The sequence below is a fragment of the Dermochelys coriacea genome, chromosome 1 (genome assembly GCF_009764565.3).
Source record: "Dermochelys coriacea isolate rDerCor1 chromosome 1, rDerCor1.pri.v4, whole genome shotgun sequence".
Lineage (NCBI taxonomy): Eukaryota > Metazoa > Chordata > Testudines > Dermochelyidae > Dermochelys > Dermochelys coriacea.
In genome coordinates, this window is record NC_050068.2 from 253,504,630 (window position 1) to 253,527,353 (window position 22,724).

At 41.7% G+C, this 22,724-nt stretch overlaps 1 protein-coding gene across 2 annotated transcripts in view; it reads right to left on the reverse strand.

Moving 5' to 3' along the window:
* The window catches only part of SLC41A2 (solute carrier family 41 member 2), a 112,382-nt gene that overhangs the window by 84,313 nt on the left and 5,345 nt on the right, over positions 1–22,724 (reverse strand). For both annotated transcript variants that reach the window (XM_043519541.1, XM_038387717.2), the window contains exon 2: positions 4,714–5,448. In XM_043519541.1, coding sequence (XP_043375476.1) covers positions 4,714–5,271 — 558 coding nt within the window. In that variant the 5' untranslated portion in view covers positions 5,272–5,448. The remainder of the gene's footprint in view (positions 1–4,713; positions 5,449–22,724) is intronic.

A 22,724-nucleotide genomic window follows, 5' to 3' on the forward strand; every position in this document is an offset into this window, starting at 1 on the left:
CTTTTAAGTCACTCAGATTCCAGTCTGACAAAGACTCGAGCTGTGTGCATAATTTTATGTAAATGAGTTTTCTTGGGCCTTGTCTGCACAAGGAAGTTGTACCAGTTTAACTAAATTTGTTTTTTAAATCCATGTATTTAAACCAGTTCATATACTTATTTGAGCTAAATCAACATAAACCAATTGTAAACTGATTTACGTGTGTCCAGAGAGGGCTTTGTACCAATTTAACTAAATGGATTTAAAAAAACAATTTTAATTAAACTAAGGCTACTTTTGTGTTTAGACAACACTAAGACTACATATGTGCGTGGAGTTATGTACATGCTTAAATCTTTGCAAGATCAGGGGTTTAATCTTAAGGAAGGCATTGTAGATATCTGAGTTTAAAGAAAATTTAGTCTTTTTTTCTGAGTTTAAACTACATATTTTAGTGACACAGTATAGGGAAGCAATAGTATTTGCATACCAGTTTTGGTTTCCTTTTACTGGTTTACAAGACTGTCATTTTCTTTAGTGTAATTACATCCTGACTGAACTTTTGATTCTCAGCTTTATTTGCTCTAATTTTTGAGACCCTGAACAACAGAGTATCCTTTTCTTTGTCATTAAGTGCACTTTCTGGATTCTCAAATAAAACTTAGTTTCAAATAAAAATAACCTATATTTTTCCCTTGGAGGTAAGGAATTCAGTGGATTCATATCTGTTAAAACAGATTTCTGTGAACTCTAGTTGCACAGAGAGAGAGAGCAAGAGAGGGAAGTGGTTACGTTTTTATTTATAAAGAATTTCTGAAACTCTACCGCAAAGAAACTTGACAGAAAATAAAACAAAATAGCCCTTAAGGAAGGAGGAGAAGACAAGGAACTGAGCTAGTCCTTTCTTAGGTTTTAGCTTCCAGTGAACTTTTTTCAAATATTAATGTACAAAAAAATATTGCATGAACAGTTAGCTGTGAACCACATGATTATAATTCCACTGAAGTGCTGCTGGTGACATCTTCAACTCAAGAGCAAAACTAAGGTTCAGTCTTACAATCTTCATCTATTTCAGTAATCATCAGTTACAAGAATACTTCAGATTAGGAGCCTGAAGCTATGTGGAAATTCAGCTTTCAAAACTGAGAGACAGTCTATTTTATCTTAGTCTGAACACCCACCATCAGTTGGGGCTCTTTCCTCAAATCAGTGGGATCTATCCCTGGTTAATCCTGACATAATTCCATCAAGTGCAGAGCACTAGAGGTGTAATCTTCGGCCCTGTCTATACTATTAAAGTTAGTGTGTAGTTTTGATACAGGCACACAATAATAGATTACTTAAGAACCATACACTCACCTCCACATACTGCAAATACTCTAAAGTAGTGGTTCTCAACCTCTCCAGACTACAGTACCTAGGGTGACCAGATAGAAAGTGTGAAAAATCGGGACGGGGTGAGGGGTAATAGGTGCCTATGAAGAAAAAGCTCCAAAAATTGGGACTGTCCTTATAAAATCAGGACATCTGGTCACCCTAACTGTACACCTTTCAGGAATCTGATTTGTCTTGCGTACTCCAAGTTTCACCTCACTTAAAAACTACTGCTTACAAAATCAGACAATACACAAGTGTCACAGTCACTATTAGTAAAGCTGTGAGTCTCTCACAGAGGTCACAGAAGTCATGGATTCCGTGACTTTCTGGGACCTCTATGACTTCTGTAGTGCCGGGGGGGGGACTGGCCTGGGGGCTGCCTGAGCAGGTCAGGCAGCCCAAGGGCCAATTGCACTGGCCACTGCTCAGGACATCACGCCTCGTCTCCCGCAACAGCAGCAGGAATTTGTGTATGGGAGGGGGCTCAGGGCTGGGGCGAGGGTTGGAGCGTGGGAGGGGGGTGAAGGCTCCTGTCAGCGTTTACCTCAGGGGGCACACTGGAAACAGCGACATGTCCCTTGGCTCCTAGGCAGAGGTGTGGCCAGGCAGTTCCTGGTCAATGAGAGCTGTGGAGCTGGCCTTGGGGTGAGGATAGCATGCAGAGCCCCCCTAGCTGCGCCGCTGCCTAGGAGCCAAGGGGCATGTCACCACTCACAGAGAGTGGTGCACAGAGCCAGGTAGGGAGCCTACCTGCCCCATCAAACCCCGCCCCCAGCAGCAGCGGGGGTCCCGGGCCATGCACCACAGCCTCTCCACCCCAGCAGCTGCGGGAGTCCCGGGCCACCCCCTGCCTCCCACTCCTCGCCAGCACCCGCAGCGCCCTTGGGCTGTTCGCTGCCCCAGAGCACCCATGGCATTCCCCAGGCTGCCCCCCGCCCCAGAGCACCCACAATTTAGTCAAGGATATATAGAACAAAATCATGGACAGGTCATGGTCTGTGAGTTTTTGTTTACTGCCATGACTGGTCCATTACTTTTACTAAAAATACCCGTGCCTAAAACGTAGCCTTAACTATTACTGAAAAACTGCTTACTTTCTCATTTTGTCTGTATGAAATTCTATTTTGTACTGACTTTGCTAGTGCTTTTGGTGTAGCCTGTTGTAAAATTAGCCAAATATTTAGATGAGTTGATGTACCCCCGGAAGACCTCTGAGTACCCCCAGGGGTATGCGTACCCCTGGTTGAGAACCATTGCTCTAAAGAGCCCTGGAACGAGCTCTGTATCATTCCATATGTACCTTTATGGATTGTATGAAATGAAGCAGGGCTTTAATACTGATCTCTACATACCATATATATCCTCACAGATCATATTCCTCATAAATTTCCACAGGATTTCACATATATTGATATGGGTCATACAAGAAAGCTAGGTAAAGTGAGAAATTTCCACTCAACTTTACTACCATGCATACATACAGAGCCTATGGGAACAATGAGCATTCAAACACTGAATGAGAACTTCCACTCAGCTATACGTGCAAACATGCATCAATACCATGAGAATTTTGAACCAATGCCCATGTGGACAATCACAGTCTACTCACCCTAACGGGAGAACAGGAAGTCTGAACCCCAAAGAATAAGCAATTGAATCAACTGGTTTTATACAATGTTATTGTGTATATGTCGAGTAATGTCTTTTATAAAAGTTTATGATGTTCTGAACTTAGTGATCATGATGAGATATGTATACACTCTGTGCTTATGTCTTTATGTATATAAAAACTCTGCTCATAATCTGTGCTGCAATATTCAGCTAACCCTTGCTTCCACTCTGCCACAGAGGGTATCCAGCATTCACAGACAACCCTCAGCCTTCAAGATTGTCCCTCCCTTTTGGATGAAGACTTCTGTTTGAAGCCTCCTTTTAAAAAGGACTTTCTCCCTTTTTTTCCTTCCCCCGCCTCTCTTCCGGCATGGCGACTCATAGTTAGAGTGACCATATTTCCCAAAGGGAAAATGAGACACCCCACAGGGCTGGCCCGAGCTGCTTTCCCGAACCCTGCCCAATCTCCCCGCTCTGCGCATGGGGCTGGCCCATTCCCAGCTCCCCCTATTCCCCTGGCACATGGGCTGGCTCGTGCCCTGCCCCCCTCTTCCACACACATGGGGCTGATCCGAGTTGCTGGCCTGAGCCCTGCTTCCCCCATGCCTAGAGCTCTCATCTGAGCCCAGTCTACTCACCATGTGGGGCTGGCATCGCAGATCACTCAAACCCTGACTGCTCCCTGTGCAGCTGGTGTCACTGCATTCTCAAACCCTGACTCCCCACCAGATGGCTGGCATCGCTGCTCACTGGAGCACTGTTTCTTCCCACCCCACAGGGCTGGCATTACCATTCGCCCACCTGTATATTCCTGTGTCCCGCTAGGGGTGCGCACCCCACTTTTGGGGCAAAAAAATGGGACAAACTCTTTTGGCAAGAGCAAATAGGATAAACGCACACTTTTGCCAAAGAAGTCAGGACAGCCGGGACCAGGCTTAAAAAAGGGACTGTCCTGACCAAAAATGGAAGTATAGTCAATCTACTCATGGTTATTTAAAGTGGAGAAATTTTATGGACCACCATCTTCCTTTTCCTGGGTTTTACAATGTTATGTGCTTTGAGTTAGTCTCCTCTGGTTAGGGAGGCAACCCCTCCCTGCCTAGTTGACCAGCGCCCTGTTGTGAGGTGGAGCTGAATGCTGCAGCGCAAATTATGAGCACAGTTTTCTATATACATAAATAAGCACAGTGTGTATACATATCTCACAATGACCACCAAGTTCAAAATACCACACACTATCATAAAAGACACGACTTGACTTATTTGTACACACAACATTGTATGCAACCAGTTGATTCAATTGCTTACATTGGGTTCAGATCTCCTGTTCTTCCGTGGGGGTGTCTGGACCCTGATTGTCACAAGATGCATTAAGTAATTTTTAAAACCTTTATGATTCAACCAATATCTGCATTTGTACAGCACCTTGCATAATAAGATCCTATCCCACAACTAGGACTCGTAGGTGTTATTGCAATACAAATAAATAAAAATAATAATAAAAAAAGATTGTCTCCAGACAGCTGTGACCTAGTGACCATACCTCTGGCAAATTTCAAGTTTCTATCACTTTCTATTAAAGCACAAAAGCTGTTAAACATTTGTAATACTGTATTACTCTCTTCCTACTCAGAATTGGCTGAATGTCAGTGACTACAAAATAAAGCAGTATGTACTGCCACTCTAGAATGCATTAGGAAAATTTCTTCGATTATCTAACAAAAACCATGTAAAGTGAATACCAACCTGCACAATATCCAAAACCATACCAGCAGAAACAGTTCCAAATCCTGCTAACAAAAATGGTACAAGTATCTGTAATGCCATAATACTACTGGACTCCTTTGGCTGCTTTCTGCTCCTTTCCACAATGGCATCTTCATCACCATCACTAGACAAGTTGTCATCCTGCAATATGGCATCTGTTTCTGAGGTGTCCATCCCATCACAATAATTATAACTGGCAAAGTCATCATACTTTGGACTACAGCTAGATGGACTGTGTCCATTACTACCATGAAAAGCTGGTTCTGAGAAGTGATGGTACTCCATGTGTTGATCCGATCTAACATTAAAATTGTGTCCTGTGTGTTGTAATCCATCTTGCCAGACACCATTCACTTTATGTCGATCTTCCTGCTTTTTGTGGTAAACAATTGGAACCATACTCAACAGCAGGTTCAGAAACTTGTCAGACTGAATTGTATTAAGATTTATAGTCCAATTTACAAAACTTTCTCCACCATAAGCTTTACCATTACCATTTATTTTGGTAGTGGTAGATCTTCCTTTACAGTTAGTCATAGTGTTACAAAAATATTATGGGGAAGATCACTGTTCTTTAAACTTCAGTGAAGAAACACAGCAGATGAGTCAACAACAGCCACACAATCATTGATTTTAAAATCAAATAAATCAAATGTAGAAAATGTTCTTTTCATGGATCTTAGATCTTGAGCAATTCCACAACCGAGTTTGGATCTGGAAAAAAAAAATTTCAGTAGTTTGATTGTGTGTATGTATCTATTATTATTATTAAAACAAATAGAAAAGATATATCATAGCCTACATTCTCATGTTATTACTGTATCATATAGGGCAGTGACATGAAGGAATTTGAATCCAGCTTGGTCCTTCAGAGGCTGAGAAGTAGAGATGACTCATAATTCTTGATGGTAGGGGGGCATGTGACTGCCCCATGCATCACCTCTGGCCCCTTTCCCACTCCCCCTGCACCTCCCACACCCGGTCCAAGCCAGCACCACCTTGCCCCTACTCCCCTCATAGCTCCTTCCCCACTTCTCCCATCACCTCCCCACTGCAGGCGTGGGCCAGAATGGGCTCTGGACAATTACTACTGAGCAGGTAACTGAGGCTGCAGGCGAGGAAGGGATGAGACTCAGAGGGCTTCCCCACACTCTCTCTGGCAGAGCTGTGCTGCCCATCTCACTTCCCTGCTCTGGGTGCCTCATAGAGGGGCTCAGTGGGAGCACTAGATTCATAGATTCATAGATACTAAGGTCAGAAGGGACCACTCTGATCATCTAGTCCGACCTCCTGCACAGCGCAGGCCACAGAATGTCACCCACCACTCCTATGAAAAACCTCACTCATGTCTGAGCTATTGAAGTCCTCAAATCATGGTTCAAAACTTCAAGGAGCAGAGAAGCCTCCCTCCAGTCAACCATGCCCCTTGCTACAGAGGAAGGCGAAAAACCTCCAGGGCCTCTCCAATGTGCCCTGGAGGAAAATTCCTTCCCGACCCCAAATATGGCAATCAGCTAAACCCTGAGCATATGGGCAAGATTCACCAGCCAGATACCCAGGAAAGTATTTTCTATAGTAACTCAGATCCCATCCATCTAATATCCCATCTCAGGGGATTTGGCCTATTTACCCTGAATATTTAAAGATCAGTTACTTACCAAAATCCCATTATCCCATCATACCATCTCCTCCATAAACTTATCGAGTAGAACCTTAAAACCAGATAGATCTTTTGCCTCCACTGCTTCCCTTGGAAGGTTATTCCAAAACTTCACTCCTCTGGTGGTTAAAAACCTTCGTCTGATTTCAAGTCTAAACTTCCTGGTGGCCAGTTTATACCCATTTGTTCTTGTGTCCACATTGGTGCTGAGCTTAAATAATTCCTCTCCCTCTCCTATATTTATCCCTCTGATATATTTATAGAGAGAAATTATATCTCCCCTCAACCTTCTTTTAGTTAGGCTAAAAAAGCCAAGCTCCTTAACTCTCCTTTCATAAGACAAGTTTTCCATTCCTCGGATCATCCTAGTAGCCCTTCTCTGTACCTGCTCCAGTTTGAATTCATCCTTTTTAAACATGGGAGACCAGAACTGCACACAGTATTCTAGGTGAGGTCTCACCAGTGCCTTGTATAACGGTACTAAAACCTCCTTATCCCTACTGGAAATGCCTCTCCTGATGCATCAAAAAACCGCATTAGCTTTTTTCACAGCCATATCACATTGGCAGCTCATAGTCATCCTATGATCAACCAATACTCCAAGGTCCTTCTCCTCTTCCGTTACTTCTAATTGATGCGTCCCCAGCTTATAACTAAAATTCTTGTTATTAATCCCTAAATGCATAACCTTACACTTCTCACTATTAAATTTCATCCTATTACTATTACTCCAGTTTACAAGGTCATCCAGATCCTCCTGTATAATATCCCGATCCTTCTCCGAATTGGCAATACCTCCCAGCTTTGTATCATCTGCAAACTTTATTAGCACACTCCCACTTTTTGTGCCAAGGTCAGTAATAAAAAGATTAAATAAGATTGGTCCCAAAACCGATCCCTGAGGAACTCCACTGGTAACCTCCCTCCAACCTGACAGTTCGCCTTTCAGTAGGACCCGTTGCAGTCTCCCCTTTAACCAATTCCTTATCCACCTTCTGATGTTCATATTGATCCCCATCTTCTCCAATTTAACTAATAATTCCCCATGTGGCACGGTATCAAATGCCTTACTGAAATCTAGGTAAATTAGATCCACTGCATTTCCTTTATCTAAAAAATCTGTTACTTTTTCAAAAAAGGAGATTAGGTTGGTTTGGCACGATCTACCTTTTGTAAAACCATGTTGTATTTTGTCCCATTTACCATTGACTTCAATGTCCTTAACTAATTTCTCCTTCAAAATTTTTTCCAGGACCTTGCATACTACAGATGTCAAACTAACTGGCCTGTAGTTACCTGGATCACTTTTTTTTCCTTTCTTAAAAATAGGAACTATATTAGCAATTCTCCAATCATTCGGTACTATTCCTGAGTTTACAGATTAATTAAAAATTCTTGCTAATGGGCTTGCAATTTCAGGTGCCAATTCCTTTAATATTCTTGGATGAAGATTATCTGGGCCCCCCGATTTAGTCCCATTAAGCTGTTTCAGTTTCGCTTCTACCTCTGATATGGTAATATCTACCTCTATACCCTCCTTCCCATTTGTCATGCTACCATTATCCCCAAGATCCTCTTTAGCCTTATTAAAGACTGAGGCAAAGTATTTGTTTAGATATTGGGCCATGCCTAGATTATCTTTAACCTCCGCTCCATCCTCAGTGTTAAGCGGCCCCACTTCTTCCTTCTTAGTTTTCTTCTTATTTATATGGCTATAGAACCTTTTACTATTGGTTTTAATTCCCTTTGCAAGGTCCAACTCTACTCGACTTTTAGCCTCTCTGACTTTATCCCTACATCTTCTGACCTCAATTAGGTAGGTTTCCTTGCTGATCCCTCCCATCTTCCACTCCCTGTATGCTTTCTGCTTCTTCATAATCACCTCTCTAAGATGCTTGCTCATCCAGCTTGGTCTACAACTCCTTCCTATGAATTTTTTCCCCTTTCTTGGGATACAGGCTTCCGATAGCTTCTGCAGTTTTAATTTAAAGTAATCCCAGGCCTCAACTGCCTTTAGATCCATAAGTTCTTCAGTCCAATCCACTTCCCTAACTAATTGCCTTAATTTTTGAAAGTCAGCCCTTTTGAAATCAAAAACCCTAGTTGCAGATTTATTTTTGTTAATCCTTCCATTTAGTTTGAACTGAATTAGCTCATGATCACTTGAGCCAAGATTGTCCCCTACAACCATTTCTTCTATGAGGTCCTCGCTACTCACCAAAATTAAATCTAAAATGGCATCCCCTCTAGTCGGTTCAGCAACTACTTGTTGAAGGAATCCACCAGCTATCGCATCTAGGAAAATCTGAGCCCTATTATTATTACTAGCACTGGTCCTCCAGTCTATATCTGGGAAGTTAAAGTCTCCCATGATCACGCAGTTTCCATTAGTATTTACTTTATTAAAGACATCAAAAAGGGCTCTATCCATAACCAAATTAGATCCCGGAGGTCTATAGCACACCCCAAGCACTATCATAGGAGAGGCTTTACTAGTTTTCTTCCCCAATGTAATTTTTGCCCAGACAGACTCTGTCTTATCCATTGCATCGCTTCTTATTTCTTTACATTCTAACTCATCGTTGATATACAATGCTACTCCACCCCCTTTACCTTTGTTTCTGTCTTTCCTAAACAGCACATACCCTTCAATACCTGTAGTCCAGTCATGAGTACTATTCCACCATGTTTCTGTTATCCCTATAATATCTGGTTTCACTTCCTGCACCAGTAGCTCTAGTTCCTCCATTTTGTTACCTAGGCTCCTCGCATTGGTGTATAAACATCTTAATTTTTGCTGTTTGGCCTCGCTCACATTTTGTACCCTATTAGGCACAGTCATTCTACAGCCATTATAACCTATTAGACTAGTATCCACACCGCCCTCGCTCCTTATATACATTCTCCTACCCATGGCTGTATCCTTTCTTACTTCATCTTCTTCCCTCTCAATGCTAAAATCTGGCGTGGAGATTTTCCGGACATCTCCCATCCATCTCCCCCCAATTCCTAGTTTAAAGCTCTCTTTATCAGTTGTGCCAGCCTCGATCCTAGAAGTCTATTTCCTTCCCTACTCAGATGAAGTCCATCCCGAGAGAACTGACCTCTGTCCGTGAATGCCTCCCAGTGGCCATACATCCCAAAGCCCTCCTTATAGCACCACTGCCTAAGCCATCTGTTGACAGTCATAATCTTGTCAGACCTTTGTTGCCCTTCTCTAGGAACAGGAAGGATCCCGCTAAAGATCACCTGAGCCTCAATTTCCTTAAGCGTCTTCCCCAGCCTAGCATAGTCTCCCTTGATACTTTCCAGCGAGAATCTGGCTGTATCATTTGTTCCCACATGAAGGATAATTAGGGGATTCTTTCCCGCTCCCTTGAGGATCCTTTTCAACCTCAGGTCTACATCCCTTATCTTAGCACCCAGAAGACAGCACACCCTTCTATTCTCTGGATCAGCTCTAGTTACAGGCCTGTCTATTCTTCTCAATAAAGAGTCCCCGATCACATAGACCTGCCTTTTCCTGGTGACAGTGCTATTCTCCAGTCTCTCCCCTGTTCCCTCTGGCTGCAAGTTCTTTCCATTCCTATTTTCCCTTACAATTCTCTTCAACCCATCCTGTATCCTCCTGGGGCTCATATTTGGTGTAGTCTCCCTTGACTCTTCCCCTATTTCTATAGGGCTAGCCTCTCTTCTCTTCTTCCTTACCCTTCCACCTTCAGCAACTACCTGCTGAGCCCCTTCTTCATTTTCCAACTCTGCAAACCTGTTCCTAAGCTCTATTTCTCCTTCACTAGCCCGTCTTTTTCTCTGCCTGGTTCTTTAAGTCACATGTTTCCACTGACCACTTTCCTCATCCAGTCTCTCCTCAAAATTCCCCAGCCCTGCTTCCATCCGAGAGTCTGAGCTTTTCCCTTCAGATACCTCATATCTTTGCTCCATCATCTGCTCAAACCCCTTCCTAAACTCAACCAGACTTTCCACCTTCATCTCCAAACCTCGGATCTTTTCCTCCATCAGCTCTATCAGACGGCATTTCATGCAGACAAAACTCTTACCGGTTCCCCCCTCCAGGATCATGTACATACCACAGCTTCCACATCCAGTCATCCTCAATGTGTCTTTCACTGCAGGAGTCACTCCCACAGCTGCCTCTGTATCTGTCATCTCCTTCCCACCTAAATCCTGTTAATCTGGGAAACACAAGCCACACCAAAAAGACCACAACCCCCCCAGCAAAAGCAAACCCCAAACAAGCACCACAATACAAACTCCTCTTTCAAACTCCCCTTTCAAACTCCCGTTTACAGCTCTGTTTGCTAACTCCTGTGCCGCTGCCTGACTGGCTGGCTACCTTTATAGGACCTCTAGTCAGAAGCCCCACCCCCTAAGCAGGGTTCAGCTGTTCTCCTAGCACAAAGCCCCTACACACACACACACAAATACTAAAAATACAAAACCAAGTACAACTACCTTCTCCTCCAACAGAACTCCCACTCAAACTCCCCTGTTTAGAGCTCTGTTTGCTAGCTCCTGTGCCGCTGCAGCTGTCTGTGAGGTGCAGGTGTCTTTCCCAGGCATGTCCCCCTCAGCCGCACTCAGCCAGACTCTCACCCTAGCAGAAATCTGGGGGACATATGACCCCGCATGCCTCCCTCCCACATGTCGCCTCTGATGAGAAGGAAGAGGTTAGTAGCATTATAAGGATAAACCTCTAAATTCTTGGATTGCATTGAACTGTTACTATAATGGCACCTGGTTGAGTTGGGGGGAAGCAGTCCTGCTGAATGTTTGTGTCGTCAAAAGAAGCTACATCAACATCCTAGTGGAAAGATGAGCAGGGATATACCTGGTGGATGGCTTGTGCTGCACCTTGTACAAGAATTAACCTTTGGAAGGAGTGGGGTAACAACAGTAGGAGAGGAGTTGGAGAAGAAGAAAAATGGCCAGCCCAGTGATTTAGTAGTGGGTCAAGGAACTATCATATAGGAAAATTTTATTTTTGATATCTAGCCTGGTCCTTTGTTTCTGGGACTTTGTGGGAAACAAATGGCTTAAATCTACCTCTGGTGATTCTTCTGGCTGACACAGATATAACAACAACAAGCTCTGAATGAAGCTAGGCCATGCCTGCCTCACCTGGCCAAACATGAGTTTGGGTTTATCATAAACCCAAGTTCCTGACCTAGCTGTTCAGCCCATAAGGATCCTTATTTTCAGGTGGTAAGCCTCAAGACAACATTTTGAGTTGGGGAGGCCTTATCAGTTGATTGTCCACACCACTATGCCAAAATGACAAACCACTATCGATTTCTAAAATTTAACACAATGCTCATTTAAAACCTGACTTACTGAAGTTATTATTAGCCAAACACACAGATTAAGATAGGTATAATTCAATGTTTGTATGCTTAAGTAAGTCTATGGTACATATTTTCATAATGTTAGACGTACAGTATATGTATTATAAGAGAAGATCTTTTTAAAGCAAGTTGCAGACTTTGCTTTGTAACAGTTTAACTGAACACATATGCCAGTAACAACAACTGGATCTAAAACAGAGCAACAATTTTAGTTCTCGTTTGCAGCTTAACAAACAGATATGCAAACAAATGTTGCTATATTCAGAAGCAACATAAGCCATTCTTTAGAGTGTCATTACGGTCAGAAAAATTACAAATGTTACCAGCGTTATGCATCAACCAAACTGCAGCTCATCCTGATTTTAGAATACTTATTGTTGATGATTAATGGCTTTGGGTACTATTACAATGGAAAGTCACTTTTGCAGTCAACAAGGCAATCTAGTTTTCGGATTAAAAAAACTCCAGTAAGTGTACCTCACCATGCAGTTTATAAAAAATTAAGAGAAAGGTTAAAAATCCTATTCTACCTCCCCACTCTCTTTTTTGAGGGGGTGAAGAAAAGGAAAAAAAGAGAGAAGAAACTGACATCTCACGCCTTTTTTTTTTTCCATATTATTCCTCTTCATCTGTAAGATATTTACAAAGGAGGCAGCATATTTTACAGTTATATCTCCTTTCCCCTTACAAGTTCTGTTACCAACTCAGCTACTGACTTCTTGTCTAATCTTGACACATCACTTAGGCCAAAGGCCTAACTTGAAACACTTAGGACCTTAGTCTCAGAGCTACTGAGCACCTGCACCTCTCACTAACTACAACTGGAGTCAGACACTTTTGAAAGTTTGGGCCTTAACATCTGTGTACCTCAGTTACCCAATCTGTCAAACTGCAATAATACTTATCTTTGTAAATCACTTAGAGATGGTCTCATGAAAGCCTCTGCGGAAGTGGAGTTGCACTCAGTTGCACTCAGTGTACCCTCCAGTTGCACTCACAGCAGCTAGTACCCTCTGGGGACCTGAGTGCTATGTCTCCCATAGCTTTGGGGACTCATATTTCTCTCTAGTCAAAAGCACTTGTACAATATTCATACCAACATTTCTATATTTACCTTTTTAAGATTTGTTTAATCATCCATACATATAATTAGATACAGTTAAAAAAAAGATTAGTGTAATAACCAGTAACAGTGAAACCCAGAAAGAATCTCCAGCAGATACTGATACGATCCTGGCATTTTGAATCTTCTTATTTTATTCACTGTAAATCAGTGGCAACTAATCATTCTATAATTTGAGAATAGTGAAAATTCTCTCAGCTTACCAGATGATATTCTAATTGACAACTGTAAACTTTATTTCAGGTTAGAACACAGCTTAATTTTTCTCCTAACTTCTAGTTCTAGCCTCACCAATAAACAGATTCTGCTGTTGGAAAATAGTTAACAATTTTGTTGATTATGTTCAAGACATAAAAAAACAAAAAATTCAACTAACTCTTCTATATTGTAGTTTTATAATGACTATGTAGTGTTAAAAGGAGTAAGAATATATGGTTCTTATATATAAGCAGAATAATTACAGGGATGTGATTTTTACATTGTAACTTTTCTGACATTGTTGACAACACAAAGGGATCAGTTACATGTTTAATATATAAGTCATAAACCTGGCTACACTGAATTCCTTTAGACATCCCCATGATGAGGAATGCAAATGAGCTCACCTAGTTCAACAGTAATTGAAGCATTTACTTCCAAAAACCAGCATCTGCTCCTGATGAAGTTGAGAAAATTGAAGTTCATAAAAGTATGAACCAACCTCATGTTATAGCCCTACAGGTTAAAATAAAGTCACAGTGCAAATAGATGCTATTCAGGCCAGCATGCCATTAGTAGTGTGAGCCCTTGGACACTCAAACACAAGGTCATCAGCAGTCATATTATGACATGACACTTATACATCCTTTGAGCCAAGATGACTTCACCCTTAAATGTTTCTCCAGAGCTCACAAATACTAACTTTCTAAACAGCTCTTAACATCAAAGGTATGTAAACTAATCTTTTCAGGATGACTATGGAGATTTGTCTAAAAGACAGGCAGTTGTACTGGCTAATCAAAATGAAAATCTGCTACTACTTTTGTCAGAAATTTGGGATGGTGGGGGCAAGTCAGGCCTAAGTGCCACCTTGTCTTTCTGGAGTATAATATAAACTGGAAAGGCCATCAGGGTCTGAAGCTCTGAAACCCTCCTGGCTGAAATAATGGTCACCAGAAATGAGGCCTTCAGTGAGAAGTGCAAACTCTCAAGGATATTCCATGAGTTTTGTTCATATCAAATGCAAGTCTCAAGGCTCACTAGACTCCCAGATGGGACGGTATGAGATTGTAAACTTAAAAAAAAAAAAAAAATTCACCAGAGGTGCACTCCCCTCTCTCTACTCCTTCCCCCTCTGCCATCTTATAACCAGATTGAAGTTGTACCTTGACATAACTGCCTCTCAAAGCCAGATATGTTCCTTGGATCCAAACAAATTCAATTACTGGGACTCTAGATCCCCAAGGGCCAAAGTCACCTTCTTAGCTGTAGATTTCTCACTTGGAGCAGAAACTTTGAATGACCCTAAGGTAGAGAAATAATTTCAATTCCTCCATAGGAACCTGGGATAAGGAATCAGGTTTCCTGATCACAGAAACATCAGAGACCAGACGTTTCCAGAGTCTTTCTAGCCATCTCCAACATATCCTGACTGTTAGAAAACAGCCCTTTATCCCAAAGAGCTATTGAGTTCTATATATGCAGTTCTACAGCATCAAGACATTATGTCAATAACAGAGGGACAAAAACTATGTTTTTACAGGGTACAGGGAAGTGGGAGCAGATTGGATTTGTTGGGGTGTTTTATCAGGGGTGAGAGGGCAGGTCAGACTCAAATTTAGGACTCTCTCTAACTGCTTCAAATCCTGCATCTTGGCAGGGGGTTAGACTAGATGACATGTGTGGTCCTTTCTAACCCTCTGATTCTATGATGCGAGGTGGCTCTTGCCAAGACAACAACAGCTGAGTCAGACACTTCAGTACATAAGTAGAGCTGAGGTTCTGTGAGAAGAAATATTTTCACTTATCAACTGATGGTGTGCTGAAACTGCAGCTTATCATGCTGACCAATATTCTCTCACAGTTTCTTTGTACTCCCTTGTCTGTCTGTATCCATCAGTTGTCTCTTGTCTTATACTTAGATTGTAAGCTCTTGGAGCAAGGAATGTATTTTTGTTCTGTATTTGTACAACACCTAACACAGTGGGGTCCTGATCCATGATTACCTAGGTGCTAAAGTAGTAATAACAATAATATACTTGCTAATATACTCTGCTGTTTTTGCCATGTCTGCCATACTAAGCTGTACCCTTCACACCACATATGTAAAAATGTCTAGGCACTGTAACTGGCTTCTGTGGTAATATTTGCAATTAAATAATTATTACTACTGTAGCACCTACATAATCATGGACCAGGACCTCATTGTGCTAGGTGCTGTACAAATACAGAACAAAAATACAGTCCCTGCTCCAAAGAGCTTATGATCTAAATAAAAGATAAGAGACAACCAATGGATACAGAAAAATGAGGGACTACAAAGAAACAATGAGAGAGCATGATAGGCTGTGGTCAGCACACCAGCAGCATACCGATTGTCAAATTTTCTGTAGGCATGACGACACAGGAGAGTTTTAAGGAGGTATTTAAAGGAAGATAATGAGCTTTATGGGGAACAGCTTCCAACTGTGAGGGGCAGCATGGGAGAAAGAGCTGGTGGCTAGACATCCACAAGGAGATGTCAGGGAGACTGGATGAGATTTTTAGTTTGGATAGAAGACACAGGTCTGGAATAGAGAGAGATCTGAGAGACTTCAGCATAAAGATGGTAGTTGAATTTGTGTTTGCAGATGAGATTACCCATAAATAAGATGTAGAGGGAGAAGAGAAGGAAGCTCTAGGAACCCCACACAGAAAGCTGGAGGTGGGCAGGGAGTGGGAAGATCCTCCCAAGGACACACTGAAAGAGTGATTAGAGACGTAGGAGGAGAACCAGGAAACTACAGAGTCAGGGAAGCCAGGGCAGGAAAGATATCAAGAAAATGATGATCATGGTGCACTACACTGAAGGTGGCTGAGAGGTATAGGAGGAGGAGCGTGGAATACTGGTTCTGAGATATTGATAGGAAGTGTTCATTAGATCCTTAATGAGAGCAGTTTCAGTGGAGATCAAGGGTCAAAATTCAGATTAGAAAGGATCTAGGACAGATTTAGAAGAATAACTCCAGCCAGTGATTGTAAAAGTGTGTTTAATGAGCTTGGAGATGAAAGGGAGACAGGAGTTGGGCCAGTAATTAGAGAGGCAAGTGGGGTCAAGGCTAGGTTTGGGGAGTTTTCTGTTTTGTTTTGTTTTTTTTAAGTGAGAGAGTCTAAAGCATGCTTATACTGTATGGGGAGTCAGAAGAGAGTGAGTAGTTGAGCAGAAGAGTAAGGCAGGAGATAAGAGTGGGAACAAGGGAGATCAGGAGATGGGAAGGGAGAGGGTCACAGGGGCAAGTGGAAGGATTAGAGGAGACTGTGATTGGGGAAGAGGAGGAGATAGAGTTGTAGGAAAAGAAGGCAAGCCAAGGGGAGGAGGAAAGACATGTTGCATTTTATCCATTTTCTGTTAGAAGAAATTGGTGAGATTCCGTACAGAGAAAGAGTGGAGCAGAAAGAGGAGGGTTTGACGAGTGAGTCAAAGGTGGTGAGAAAGCAGTGGGAATTGCAAGTGTGGGATTCAATTAAGCTGGATAAGTAAAGTTGTTTAGCAAGAAAGATGGCGGAACTGAAGGAGAATGAGTTTGTAGTAGAAGAGGAAGTCAACGTGGTTACAGGATTTCTATCAGAGACGTTTTGCCATGCAAAAGCAGGAGTTGAGGAAGCGGACATTGGAGGTGATCCCAGGGGCTGGCAGTGTGGTCCTTGAGATATGAATGAGGCAAAAGAGTCAAGGGTGGACACTGAAGTATGGAAAGAATCAACAACCATATCAATGGCAGAAAGGAAAAAGAGAGCTGAGCATAGATGAGAAGTCATCAGCACTGACGGACTGGAAGTGACGGAATAGCCAAGTGAAAGGTGGTGGGGAGGATGGCTGATGCGTGATGCTGATAGAGACCAAGTGACGGTTGGCGAGGGGGAGCTCATCAACAGAAATAGTGAGAGAGCTATGTTTGGTGAAGACCAAGTCAAGTGAACAACCCTTTTGGTGAGTGGGAGAGTGGAACCAGAGCTTCAGGTCAAATGAAGAGGTGAGGTTGAGGAAATGTGTAACTAAGGAGTCAGGTGAGTCATCAACATGGAAGCTGAAGTCACCAAGGATGAGTATGGGAGATTGATGTGAGAAGAGAGAGCCAGGAGTCGAAATCAGAGAGGAAAGCTAATAGGAAGGAGTTGGGTGGACAGAAGATGAAAGCAACATGGAGGAAGACAGGAGAGAAGAGTTGGGTGCCGTGCTGTTCAAAGGAGGAGAAAGAGTGATAAGGGGAAGGAAGAAGGGATTAGCAGGGGCAGGAATGGGAGAGAGGAAGCCTAACACCCCCACCACTGTCTGATCCAGGGCAGGAAGTATGAGTGAAAGAGAGACCTCCATAAGAGACAGCAGTTGCAGAGGCAGTGTCGGATGAAGGAATCAAGGTCTCTGTGAGAGCCAGGAGCTGGAGGGAGTGACATATATAGAGGTTGTGAATAGCTATGATCTTTAGAGATGGAGTGGAAATTCCAGAGATAGCAAAAGGAGGAGAGTGAGGAGGGAGGGGCATGGGTGTGAGGGTAAGAATCATGATGGGAAGGGTGTGGGAGGTGGAATGGCGGGGGGGTCCCAATTTCAGAGGTGAGGAGAATGCTGCAGATGTGGAACACAAGATGTGCGAATGGGAGGAAGGGGGAAGACGATCAGGGTGGAAAGGGGAAAAGGAGATTAGATGGTGGGAACTTTTACTGTATGGGGTGAGAGCACTAGCAAATGGAGCTGGGGGGGGAAGGAAAGGAGGAAGGCAGATGCTACAATATAGAAGAGGAATGTGGTGAAAGACACAGATGAGTGGCAGATGGACAAGATCACAAAACAAACAAAGCATACCACATGCTAGTCACAGAGCTCCTGGCTATCCAGAAGCAAAGTACTGTTATTTGCTGAATAGTGGAATGCATCACGTCTAAAGATGACCATAGCTCATGATCAACGCCTGCCACTAAATTAAATATTAATGTCTACAGCCTCATGAGCGCACACACTTGCAGAATTCTACCCACATTGAGTTTTGGATTCACTTTCACTATAGCCATTATCTCTAGAGGTACAAGTCAATTCAGACCAGAACATCTGTAGTTTATTTTGATAAAATACATATTTTCAGGCTCAGTTATGTAACTGATCTCTCCATCTGATTTTAATATAATTAGAAAACCTGGGAAACTATTTACCTACACATTTTATACTAAATTAATTATTGAGATGAACAAAATAATCATGATGGAAAGTGAACATTGGAAAAGGCCACAAGCACTACCACTAAGTTACAAGGGTCTGAAAAATAAAAGGTTTTATCACCCTTCCAATGAAATTAATAATGAAACTTCCCAGCTGCTACAGTGGGACAGAATAAGGTTGTGGTTTCTCCGGCATGTATTTTAATTACATGATTCAAACATATTACCACAAGTACAAATGTGAAGAAACGATGATGATGATTCATGAAAATGATTCACAGATCTAGAACTTAGGTTAAATTTTTTTTCAAACCACATAATTTGTCCTTTTTACTTGTGTATGTTTTTGTTTTGTTATGTAAGAGACTGTTATATAAGGGAGGGAGTTGTTTTATTTCATAAAGTGTTAATGCAACTAGAAATTAAAATGGTATGGAAGAGTACCAGAAATATGAATCCAGATGATCAATGGGAAACAGAGGGTGAGGACAAGAGCCTGGCCAGGACGGCTAAGAGCTTAAATAACTTTTGTGAAATAGTTTGGATAATATTCACAGACCTTTTTCCTAACAAAATACTTGGCCTTTTGTAATGAAGGCTGCACTAATGATGAAGTACAGAATACTAAACCATCACATCTCAAACTTTTAGTAAAACACTGCCACTATGTATGGTGTCTAAAAACATTAACTGGAAACTAAAAAAGGAGAAGAAACGCTAAGGGGTGGGTAAAAGTGGAGTAACAGATCCCAACTTGATGCAGAACTATTTGAACTAAATGAGATAAAATATCCCTTATAAGTGGGCTACTAAACATTTTTAACCTAAATTTATGCACAGCACATTGAGTAGCAACATACTGTAAGTCAGTTTGCTCACCATGAGATTCCAGATGGGTTAACAAATAATAGACCACAATACAAATGGCTCATTTTGATAATTCTCCTCCAACAGACCACTAAAAAAGGTACTATTTTGAAGTGGCAGTGTGATCAGAAAGCCACTGAGGTTCAGAGAGAGTTACTGACAGATGTCCAGTGAGAAGAAGAATCCTCTTGTCTGTCAAGGGTTCAAGCTACCCTTACTTCAAGTCTCTATTTGTGTCTTTTATTAATTGATGGTATTATTTAGCAGTTGTTTTTGTTAACATTTTATTTGCATATAATTAAAAAAGGTAGAGGAAGAGTTATAACAAGAGCTATAAGAATTAGTGGCTAGACTGATCCCTGCCATATGGCAGGGGTATTAACTTTTGTAAACGTCACGTGCCCAGGGGCAAAGAACAAGATCAGACTTTTACAAGCACTCCTGTAAGTCATACCTTTATTTTTGGTGATTTCTCAGACTACCAGGTCCCAAAGCAATGAAGTAATTGTACGTCATTATCAACACCTTAAAATATATCCAGAAGCTAACTGAAAGCCAGTGCTGCACCTGCACCTTGCCAGAGAGCCTCCCATGTTAATTTTTCATACAGACCCCTATAGCTAAGAAGTTTATCCCTCTGTCTAGTAGGTGTGATCTGGTTATTTTTTTAAAGCCTTGAAGAAATACAGAAGACATTTGGAAATCAAACTGCCATGTAATTTTAATTATTTTTTAATCTTTTTTAAAATGAGGGTCCACCAAATGCAGGCTCACAATATAAGAAACAATTGTAGATCCCATGGAATATAACACGTCAACACAAATATTTTTCAAACTCAAAGACTATGATAAATTAAAATAGCAGTCCTTTTCAGTGTCTGGCTAATAAAAATAAAAGATCACATATTGAATGATCTTCTGGACTTTTGCAGCAGTCACCACCTCTTCACAGCTCAGACAAACTCACTTATACCAAAAAGAAAAGGAGTACTTGTGGCACCTTAGAGACTAACAAATTTATTAGAGCATAAGCTTTCGTGAGCTACAGCTCACTTCATCGGATGCATTTGGTGGAAAAAACAGAGGAGAGATTTATATACACACACACAGAGAACATGAAACAATGGGTTTATCATACACACTGTAAGGAGAGTGATCACTTAAGATAAGCCATCACCAGCAGCAGGGGGGGGGAAGGAGGAAAACCTTTCATGGTGACAAGCAAGGTAGGCTAATTCCAGCAGTTAACAAGAATATCAGAGGAACAGGGGGGGTGGGGTGGGAGGGAGAAATACCATGGGGAAATAGTTTTACTTTGTGTAATGACTCATCCATTCCCAGTCTCTATTCAAGCCTAAGTTAATTGTATCCAGTTTGCAAATTAATTCCAATTCAGCAGTCTCTCGTTGGAGTCTGTTTTTGAAGCTTTTTTGTTGAAGGATAGCCACTCTTAGGTCTGTGATCGAGTGACCAGAGAGATTGAAGTGTTCTCCAACTGGTTTTTGAATGTTATAATTCTTGACGTCTGATTTGTGTCCATTCATTCTTTTACGTAGAGACTGTCCAGTTTGGCCAATGTACATGGCAGAGGGGCATTGCTGGCACATGATGGCATATATCACATTGGTAGATGCGCAGGTGAACGAGCCTCTGATAGTGTGGCTGATGTGATTAGGCCCTATGATGGTATCCCCCTGAATAGATATGTGGACAGAGTTGGCAACGGGCTTTGTTGCAAGGATAGGTTCCTGGGTTAGTGGTTCTGTTGTGTGGTGTGTGGTTGCTGGTGAGTATTTGCTTCAGATACATTTTCATCTATCAGAAAGTGCCCAGACTACTTCATATTGGAAAGGAGGGAAACTTGCAGAGCCACTTTACAAACCAGTTTATAAGAATGCATCATATTGCCATATACTAACCTGCAGCTTTTAAAATATTTCTCTGACACAAAATGAAAGTGGAGATTTAGTGCAACTATGAGATTTGTGTTGACTCCGGCACTTAGAAGCAAGCCTTCCAATTTTCAGGAGGATAGTTTTTGGCAAATAAATGCAAAGGAGCAAATCTAATAATATAGCCTTGTAAATAGTATACAATGTTCTCCACAAGCCTTTCTGACTGCACTGTGTTTCAAGGAGTTCACACTTAGCATGCCTCTGGAAGGCATTTTACCAGTGTATGACCACTAAGGGCAGATCCAGCCTTTAACTTTTCCATGCCTCAGTTTCCCATTGGTAAAATAAGAATATTAAAATTTTATCTGTATTACAGGCAATACATAGGCATAAGTCCCCTATTCCTCAAAGTATTTTAACTCATTCTGAAAGGGCTTTGCTGAATCAGGTCATGTTTTTTTTTAACATTTTAAATTTAGAATTTCTCTTGAGCCATCATTTAAAAAAATCGAAGATGGATACAGGCCCAATTTTTTAAAATAAAGTTTATAGGTAATTTAAAAGTAATGCTAAGATCACAAAGTAAGTACTTTTGTACTACGTTTGCATTTCTCTTATATGTATATATCCTTTGAATGTGCTTTGTAACACGACCATAACGAACATACAACAGGATAAACACAGTAATGTAAACATACCTATCTAAGAAACTCTACCACAGCAAACCACAAAATCTAGCCTATGTAAGTATATCTAAATATTGTATATGGGAACTACAAAAGAAAAGTTTAATTTTAGTATTTTTGCCAAAGTATAAAGCTATCCTAAATTATGGTTTAATTTGCCAGTCTTAAAAAGGATCAGTTAGTTTGATGAGAATCAGGGTATGTTGTTTACTGTGCATTGTTTTCCATGTGGTAAACACTGGCCTCTTACATTTGGAAAGGACAGTTTCCCCCCTCTTCTGGCCTTCAAACAACCCCTCAACCTCACCAAGCTTATCATTAGAAGCAAGCTCCCACAGGCCAGGACACACCAACTCAAAGAGGCATGAGATCCTGCCAGAACAGATGCAAAACATGCAGACATATCTCCACTGCTACAATGATCAATAACCCCAAGATCCAGGGGTTGTACACATGCCTATCACAACATGCGGTGTACCTCATCCAGTGCATCACATGCCCCAGCAACAACTATGTGGGAGAAAACAGACAATCACTACACTCTCAAATGAACTCACACAGAAAAATGACAGAAGACAAAAAACTCCATATCACTTGTCGGCAAACACTTCACAAAGTGATCACTCCATCTCTGACTTCTTAGTTCTGTCGTCAAAGGAAACCTCCATAATACCATCAAAAGATAAGCCTGTGAACTTAAATTATTAATTTTGTGGAATACTAAAAACCACAGACTTAACCGAGACTGGTTTTATGGATCATTACAACAATTTGTAATACACCTTATTGTCTGCTAACCCTTAATTGCCCACTTCATTTTAAATGGTTTCCTACACCAGGGATTCTCAACCTTTTTCTTTCTGAGACTCCCCCTCCCCACGCAACATGCTATAAAACCTCCTCAGCCCACCTGTGCCACAACAACTGGTTTTCTGCATATAAAAGCCAGGGCCGGCATTAGGGAATAGCAAGCAGGGCAATTGCCCGGGGCCCCATGCAACAGAA